We start from the raw sequence: 9,144 nt of genomic DNA on the forward strand, positions 1-9,144 counted from the left end.
ACCAATGTGGCTAATGGCCAGAGTAAAGAACCTGGGAGAGTTTGAGTTTGGATGTGTGTGGTTCAAAGTCTACATAATACAGTTCAAACGCCCTGACCTCAAAGAGGCGGGCCCATGTCGCCAGCAACGCCAGATTTTGTGCAAGCCATTTAGTATGTCAAAGTATCAGTCTCTGCCCTTGGAGGCAGGTCTCTTGGGCCCATTTTTAGCTCCGCCCCTGGCTGATTCTGCTTAATTTAACTCTTCCCCCCCTTTCTTCTTCTAAACTTTGGAACCCTGACCTACCAACCCGCATAGACGGAAGATCAGTGCAGGTCTGGAAGCTTTTGGAGACACAAGAGAAAAGCCAGGGAGATTTCGGGCTGGAATGTAGCTCAGTGGTACGTGCTTGGCATGCACGAGGCCTTGGATTGGAGCCCCAGTACCAATATCAAAACCAAAACCAAAACCAAAACACGACAACAAAAATCGAACAGACTTAAGAACTAAAGCTTTTGCCCAGTCTGGCCCTTCACAGACCGGCAAAGTGTCCAGATGCCTAGCCAACACCAAGGCTCAAAGGCGTCGTTCCACCCTGGCTCAGCATCGCCATCTGGCGGCCACTCTCCCAAGCTGGGTTTTCTTTTGCAAGCCAGCACTAGATCTGGGGCTGAGACTTGTCACCTCCTCCTCTGCGTCACTCCGAGGACCCCGCCCTGCCTGAGTGGTACTCCCGAACACCCGGCCCCAGTGCTCCCGGGTGGAAATCCGACCTGCCTCCCGGCTTAACGCTGCTCCCGTAGACATTGGGCTTAAAGGTCCCCGGAGGGATGCGTCCCATCTGACCGCCGGCCCCGGGTGTCCCCTCCACATCTCCCCCGGGGACAGATGCTGCACGCCCTGCCCCCACAGCACCCCAGCACCCCAGCTCGGTCTCTCCGGATCCCTCCGCGCCCTGCCCCACCTCCACACAGCCTCTTCCTGTCCCCAGAACCCTATCCAACTTATTAATGGGCCTCCGACCTCGTCCCCAGAGGACCCGCCCTCCCGGGCTCCCGCCGCCGCACCGCCCCCTCCCACGCCGGTGGGCCGGGTTCCCGAGAGCCGGCCCGGGGACGGCCCGCCGTGACGTCACTTCCGTCCGGGCCTGGCTGAGGTTCTGCTCCGCGAGCCGAGGGCGGGGGGTACGCGGAGGTGGCAGCTGAGGGAGGAGGCGGTGCGGGAGGTCGTGAAGCTCCTGCCCTGACCAATCCAAGCGTCCCGGGCCGTGACCCTGCTCCTGCAGCGCCCTGAGAAGCGAAACCGGCCGGATGGGCCGCTGAGTCGGGGACCGGTGAGGCTGGAGCAGACTGGCGGCCGGGCGGGAGCGGGCCCGCGGCTGCCGCGGCTGCGAGCCCGGCATGTGGGCAGCGGGGGAACGGACCTCCTCCTCCTCCCGCTCGCCCGGTGGGAGGCAGGGGCCGAGGCTGCCGTGGACCGGCCGGGTGGGCAGCGAGGCCCGCCCCGGGGAGGCCTGGCAGCGGCCGGTGCCAGCAGAGGGCGGGGTAGTTAGGGTCATTAATGGGGCTGCGGGCAGCCACTCGGGATTCTCTGCGAGACTGGCGTCGGGGGAGGAGCTGGCCGGAGCTTGGGGAAGAGGATGGCGGGCGGGTTGGCGGGGGGGGGGGGGGGGGGGCACTGAGAAAAAAAACGGGTGGGGTGAGGCGCTGTGGGGGTGTGGGGGGGGTGGGGGGGGGGGTGGGGGGGGGGGGGGGGGGTGGTGGTGCACTGAGAGGCTTGGAAAAAATACCGTGGCCCTAGTTGTCTAAAGGGTTATGTGGATCACCTGGAGAAGGGTATCCCTGGAGTTGGTGGGGGGGGCGTCAGTGATAGTATGTGCAAGAGACGGTGCTCTGAGTGTAGGTATACCGAGCCGATGTGCAAAAGCCTGGCCGCCTGTTAGTAACTCAGCCTCGGTGTTTTCACAGCGTGGAGCCCCCTGGAGCAGAGATCACGATGTTCCGCTTCATGAGGGACGTGGAGCCGGAGGATCCCATGTTCCTGATGTGAGAATTCCCTCCCCCTCATGCTAGAGAACTCATCCCACTCCGCCTCAGGTCTCAGCACTTCCCATAGACCTCCGGGTTCCCCTGGCTGGAACTGGTTGGAACTGGCTGGATACTCAGCTGCAGCTCTCACTTAGAGGGAAGTTGGCGTCTGTGCCAATGTGTTGCACCCTGGACTGATATTTTAGGGAGGCAGGGAGGGCTGGGGTTTGACAGCTTGGCCCTTCTGTCATCCATTCTGTTTGCTCCCTCTGCAGGGACCCCTTCGCCATTCACCGGCAGCATATGAGCCGCATGTTGTCAGGTGGCTTTGGATACAGCCCCTTCCTTAGCATCACAGATGGCAACATGCCAGCAACTAGGCCCACCAGCCGCAGGATGCAGGTAATAGTTGGAACATACCTGAGACCCAGGGTGGTTAGTGAAAAGGAAATGACCTAAGAATTGGGGCAGGGGTCTGGAAAAAGGTTTTGTGACCCCTTTTGAGTGGAGGAGGTGGGGAAACAAATGGAGGCCATGGCCCTCATTTGAGATTGCAAGGTGATAGATTGTAGTCTCTAACTTCTATGCCTTGTGTGTTCATGCAGGCCGGGGCTGTTTCTCCCTTTGGGATGTTGGGAATGGTGAGTCTCTATCTTTGGTTTCCTTCTGTCTCGGGCAGGTGGAACCTTAGATGTTAACTCCAAATCTGCCTAATGGGTGGCCTCAGAATTTTCTCTTTGGATAGTTCATGAAGCTCAGAGCCCATTGGGTGTTAGGAGTCCTGTGAGCTAGATCCTGCTGACTCCTAGAAGTCCATACCCGTTGGGAAAACATAATTGTATAGCAGTTCTTTTAAGGAGAGAGGTGCATCTGAAAGGCCAGAGAAATGGAAGTCAGGACACTTGTCATACCCTTCGTCTTTAGAGGTCATTATCCATTAACTTTGGCTCACTTCTGTAAAGATGGGGGAAATAAAGCAGTTGGGAAAAGGACTGTTGGATCTCAGAGCAGCCCCAGAGGCTGAGGGAGGGGGCTGGCAGTTTGTGAAGGAGATAAGTGAGTGTTCTGGCTAGATGTATAGGAAGAGGAAAGGGATGTGTAGTCAGGCGGAGTGCCTCAACAGCATCACCTCTGTTTTCCATCTCTCCTTAGTCTGGTGGCTTCATGGACATGTTTGGAATGATGAATGACATGATTGGGAACATGGTGAGCCTCTTACTCCTCCTTCTTCCCTGTCCTTGTTCTCAGTGGCAGCTAGCAGCACCTGGCATCCTGTGAGGCAGGAGGGAGGGTGAGGAGTGTGCTAGTGAAGAGGCTGGGTTGCCTGAAGTCATCGAGCCAGGAGCACCAGATCTGCTCTCATACCTGTGTATAATTAAGTGTGTTCAGTGTTGGGGTGAGAGGAATTTGGGGAATAATGATGTTTTCTCCTTTCTCATATTTTGTAAGAAGGATGTGGGCAAGAGCAGGCTGCCGAAGAGGGCCCCCTCCCTGCAGAGTAGACCCCTCCTCATTCAGCCAGTCCTCACCTTTCCTCCTCAGGAACACATGACAGCTGGAGGCAACTGCCAGACCTTTTCTTCCTCTACTGTCATCTCCTACTCCAATACTGGGGATGGCGCCCCCAAGGTTTACCAGGAGACATCTGAGATGCGCTCTGCCCCAGGGGGGGTGAGTAAGAAGCTCTCCTGTCACAGAGGCAGTATCAAATGGCACCTACAGAAATCCTGACTTCTTTCTTCAGGAGTGGGTTGGTGGTGGTGTGTTCATCCCGGGTGATGTATATAGCCAGGGCTTTGGGAGAATGGAATGTGCTATGTTCACTTCATCCCAGATCCGAGAGACACGGAGGACTGTCCGGGACTCAGACAGTGGGCTAGAACAGATGTCCATTGGGCATCACATCCGGGACAGGGCTCACATCCTCCAGCGCTCCCGAAACCACCGCACAGGGGACCAGGAGGAACGGCAGGACTACATCAACCTGGATGAAAGTGAGTCTTTCTTCCTGCTTCCTGGCCTAGTTCCTATGAGCTAGAGCAGAGCTTTCTTTCCTGCCCCATAGGTATCTCTTAGCCAAAGTTGATGTGATGAGCCCTATGTTCAGGGCTGAGTCAGGTGTTGCCTGCATCCTTAAAAGGGGAAGGCAAATCTTGTCATTGAAGTTAAGTGTTGATGGTGTACCTACCCTCCCCATTCTGAATCAGTTTTGTGTATTATTTTTTTCTTCTCCCTTTGTCTTTCTCCGATGAATGGCTTTATTAAACTCTCATGGTGTGTGTGACTCCTGTCTTTCTCCTGTAGTCATGCCTTAGACCTGCAGGTGCTATCCAGAAACATGGTTATGTTGAAGCCAAAATGTCCGTCTGCCCTCCATCCTCACTCGCATCTCAACCTTGCCCTTGGTTTCTGATATGAGGAGATTATGGCTTTTGGCCCCTCCGTGTCCGCTCTGTCTTCCTAGGCGAAGCAGCAGCATTTGATGATGAGTGGCGGAGGGAGACGTCCCGATTCCGGCAGCAGCGCCCTCTGGAATTTCGACGGCATGAGGCATCCGTGGGTGGCGGTCGGAGGGCCGAGGGGCCTCCCCGCCTGGCTATCCAGGGACCTGAGGACTCCCCCTCTCGACAGTCCCGTCGCTATGACTGGTGAAGGTCCTAAGCTCTCAGCCTCTCTTGTAAGTCCCTGAAAGGGAGGAATGGTGACAGAACCAAGGGGCTGCACAGTAGACCTGTGTGCCTGCCTGTTCCCAGCACCTTAATACTTTTAACTGTCATGGAAAGAGACGGCTCCTCCTGGGGTGACTAGAAGAATACCCCAACCCTGACTTTTGTACTGTTTCTTCTGACATGTGCTCATCTTTCTTTCTCTTCTAGGTACAGGCTGAGAGGCTGAGACATCATCCCTTGAAATAACTTCCTTTCCAACTTCCATCCCCAATTTAATATTAAATTAACAGGCAAGCTGACCCCCACCTCTCCCTGGGGGTCTCAGGGAGAGCCTTTCACTGCCCCTTGACCTACTTTTTCTGTCATTTGTCCCCTTACATGATGACTCCACTTGTCCTGTATCCACTAACTTGAGTTTTCATTTGCTGCTCCATCTCCAAGCCTCCTCATCTTCCCCTTGAGCCCCTGCCACACATTGAAGGGTCTTTTGGGGCAAGCTCTGGGTTAGGGACCTCTATCCCTCAGCTCCCCTGGACCCTTGCCCACCTCTTCCTCAGAGCCCCCACTGCAGGTGCCATAGTCCTGTCTGGGCTGTGGAGAGAGTGGACTGGTTCCCAACTCTTTCTCCCTTCTCCCACCTCCACACGTCACAAAAGAAATCTTTCCTATACCCTTCTCTGCCTTTATTTTTTGATTTGTGCAACTTGTAACTAGGTGTTTATGGAATAAAGGAGAATGGAAAGAAAAAAGGCTGACTGTACTTTTCATCTTTTCCCTTTCAGTTCAACCCTATCTCCAGGTCACTGTCTTACCTTCCCTCTTGGCTCCACCTGTGGCTCAGCCCCTGGGTGATGATAGTGGAGCTCTCAGCACTCTGCAGGGCCAGACTAGGGAAAATGGAAACAGCTGTCTTAGAGGCTTTTCCCTTTTCCCTGCATTTTGTTGTAACTTCACCCTTTGGAGTCATGTAGGCTATAGTGTGTAGCCTGAAGAATTGGCTAGCCCTTCCTCTGAGTAGAGTTGTTCCCCAGGACTGTGGGAAGGAACACTTGTAGAGATAACCCTGCACAGGTTATCTGTACAGGGGCAGGAACTAGGGTCAGCAGCATTCCTCAAACTCCACCCCCAGGTGCTAAGAATTTGAGCTGGGGGGACCAGTGCAGACACTGACCTGGAACCAGAGCAGTCTGGAGGAGCTCGTGTTTCTCAGCATGTTCACTTGCTTTGTAGCCAAATGGGTCACTCTGTCCCTCTCACATGCTAGACAAGCCTTACCACCGAGTATGTTTTAAGCCAGGTTCCCCCATACACACACCACCCCCATGCCTTTTTTTTTTTGGTCTTTTTGAGACAGGGTCTTCCTTCTCTCTGTAGCCCTAGCTGGCCTGGAACTCACTTAGTAGACCAGTCTGGCCTTGAACTCACAGATTTACCTCTGGAGTGCTGGGATTAAAGGCAGGCGCCACCACACCTGGCTCTTTTGTTTTCTTCCTCCTGGTTGGCCTCAAACTTGATTTGTTCTTAAGGATGACCTTGAATTCTTGATCCTTCTGCCTCCACCTCCCAAGTACTGGGATTATAGGCATGTGCCACCTAGCCTGTTTCCAGGCTGCTGCTTTATAAAAATAATCAGTTGTTTTCTACTGTTAGAAGCCAAAATGCATATAAGATTTTGGGGCCTCTCAGAGAAGAATTTCCTGTGACTGATGAACTAGTAGATTCCAGTGGATAAGGGGGTTTGTCTAGTTGTCCAACAAGCAGAGATGAAGTCCAACCCAACATGCAGGCCCTGACTTCTTAGACCAGTACAGTCACTAAGTCTTGTTAGAGAGGGCTGTTAAGATGCATGTTGTACTAGAGCATGACCATCTGGGTTCTGAAGTGGAGGTTGGAACTCAGCATCCACAGCCCTTTAAGTATAACTTGTGTCCTGGGCTGGCACATACTTCCTCAGAGTAGGAGTAGCTTTTATCAGTCTGCTGATAGGGGACCAAGGTGAAAGAGCCCTAGGGTGTAGAAGAGGCTTGGTCACCAGCCCAGTTCTGCCTCTAACTTAGCCATGTGGTCTCGGGCAGGTCTTTCATTTCCCTCGGCCTCACACGTAGTTCCCTTCCAACTGCAAGAACTCTTAGGCTACACTTCTGCATTCCAGTTCTGATGCCCACATCGAAGTACAGGGTCTTTTGTTATGTGGGACAGGATCTTGTAGCTCAGACTGGCTTTGAACTCAGTGTATAGCTGAAGATAACCTTGGACTGATCCTCTTTAGTCCACTTCCCAGATGCTGGGATTACAGGCTTGTGCTTTCAAGTGTACTTCTGAATGGGGACTAGAACGGGGCAAGAGCCCTGGCTTCAATCTAGGTACATCAACTAGTGTTTCACACTCTACTGTTTGGACCCCAGTTTTCAGGCTTCTAGATGAATTTTGTTTGGTTGGTTTCTGTAGTGCTGGAGATCAGACCTGGGGCCTCATACATGCTAGGCAAGTGTTCTACCTTTGAACTATAGGCCCAGCCCTTAAGAACAAATTTTCCCCTGGCTCCCTGCTCTAGACAAGACATGACCACCCTGCTTCAGCCTCGGCCATGTGACTAGTGCTCAACTGGGGTATGATGTAGGACATATGGTGTTAGCTTGAAGAACTAGTCCCTGGCACCTCCACCTCTCCTCTATGAGGGAGAGCCAGGAAGCAGATAGGAAAATGACTCTCCTAAGGAACACTGGCATTTTACTCTGGTCAGCTCTCCATGTGAACCTAGTTAGTCTCACTCTTACCCTCAGTTCCAGACATGGACAGACATCCTTGGGTCTTGCCCCGCCCCAGAAAATTATAGGTCTGAAGAGGCTGGTACTGGATGTGAGACTAAGTAGGGTAAAATACAGTGCAGTTAGGAATGAGCAAGACCCAGCTCCACTATTTAGGAGCAATGACTGGCTAGGTTCTTCATCTCTCGGCATCAGTTTCCTACATTGTCCAGTGGGTCTTTTAGGCACTGGTGGCATGGGTTCATGGAGTCATACATACCTCAGAATTTTGAGAGTCGAGTCAGAGAAAGTGTTGGAAACAGTGCATGGGATAAGTCAGTGCCCTCTGTTCCTGGTATTTCTATTACTCTGTCCCTGATCCTTTGGTGCTCCCTTACTCCCCACTCTATCCTCAGTGTTCCTAAAATGCATCAGACAAACCTGGAAATCCTTTCAGCCTGGACTTGGCCCCAGTCCTCCATTCTCCATGTTGTGAACTATATCACCTTAGGCCTTCCCCTGCCTGAGCCCCCCTCCCCAAATACAAACAGAAACTGAATTTTGTTTTTCTCTCCTATTATAATGGCTCCAGGTTTTTCCATCTCCTACTCTATGTTCATTCTAGGGGCTGAGGGAGCAGTAAGACCAAGGAACTAGTCTGGGCTATATAGTGAGAGAGTTTAGCTCCAAAAAGCAAAACCCAGTAGTCTGATCTCTCAGCTCAAATAGTCCAAGTCTACTTAATTCCACATATGTGGACTGTCCTCTGAGCAAACAGCCATCTTCAGTTCAGCTGTGTCTGCTTACAAAAGATCATCACAGCTGGGCTCATAGAAGGAGGTACAGGGAAGGGGGACCCTCGCCAGAGCATCCAGGCACTCCTCCCAACCCATCGTGGGCAATTCTACACTAATTGCCACTTGGGTAAAGGCTATAAAGTATATAGGCTGGGGAAGACTAGGGTGAGGGGCTCCATTTATGTGGCTACAGGGAAGCCATCATCCATGCTAGCAGAAGACTTTTCTGTATGGCCTTAGCAGGGACCACTCACACTTGTAAGTCCAATAAATCTATTGGTTTCCCAGGCTGAACTTTGGTGCAGTTTTGTCACTGGAGCCAAAAGAGGAGGGGGTAGACGTTTACATCTCCAAGGAAGGAGTTTTACTCTTGAGGTCCTGTGATTATTGTTCTAGGAGCTGAGGGAGCAGCAGGGGCCAGAAGGGATCTCTTCACTTAGGCCATTCCTTCTCATTTGGGGGTGCGGGGGGAGAGCAAAGCAGTCTTTACCTCTTGTTGTTTTTGTTTGTTTTTGTCATAAGGTCTTGCTATATAGCCCAGGCTGGCCTTGAACTCATCATTCTGCCTATGAAGTACTGTGATTATAGATGTGGCATGGTGCCCAGCTTTTCTGTGTGCACATGTGTGTGGTTCTGGGAATCTAACTCAAGCCTTGCACATGCTAGATAAGTCCCCTAACACTAAGCTACATTGCCAGCCCTTGTTTTTTTTTTTTAGATTAAAAAAGGATTTTATTTAATTTTATGTGTATGAGTGTTTTGCCTGCATGTATGTAAATATACCAGTGTTATGCAAGGCCCATGGAGGTCAGAAGAGGAGGTTGAATTCCCCTAGAAATGGAGTTAAGGATGGCTCATAGCTGGTATGTGGGTGCTGGGAATCGAACCCAGGTCCTCTGCAAGAGCAGTCTGTGCTCTTAACTGC

General features: G+C 52.3%; 1 protein-coding gene across 2 annotated transcripts; it reads left to right on the top strand.

Annotated features, from left to right (window-relative positions):
• Positions 1-1,175: 1,175 nt before the first annotated feature.
• Mlf2 (myeloid leukemia factor 2) lies at positions 1,176-5,424 on the top strand. 2 transcript variants are annotated; one of them, XM_008825384.3, is made up of 9 exons: positions 1,176-1,312; positions 1,947-2,024; positions 2,282-2,408; positions 2,612-2,647; positions 3,159-3,212; positions 3,549-3,677; positions 3,841-4,000; positions 4,471-4,683; positions 4,883-5,424. In XM_008825384.3, exons 2-8 carry the CDS (start codon positions 1,975-1,977, stop codon positions 4,656-4,658), a joined length of 744 nt encoding a protein of 247 aa, XP_008823606.1. In that variant the 5' UTR covers positions 1,176-1,312; positions 1,947-1,974; the 3' UTR covers positions 4,659-4,683; positions 4,883-5,424. The 2 variants fall into 2 exon arrangements, with proteins under 2 accessions (XP_008823606.1, XP_029415634.1); XM_029559774.1 differs by lacking the exons at positions 1,176-1,312; positions 4,883-5,424 and adding an exon at positions 1,324-1,463 and having other exon boundaries at positions 4,471-4,658.
• Positions 5,425-9,144: the final 3,720 nt, after the last annotated feature.

This window comes from Nannospalax galili, unplaced genomic scaffold (genome assembly GCF_000622305.1).
Source record: "Nannospalax galili isolate Female #2095 unplaced genomic scaffold, S.galili_v1.0 scaffold589, whole genome shotgun sequence".
Classification (NCBI taxonomy): Eukaryota; Metazoa; Chordata; class Mammalia; order Rodentia; family Spalacidae; genus Nannospalax; species Nannospalax galili.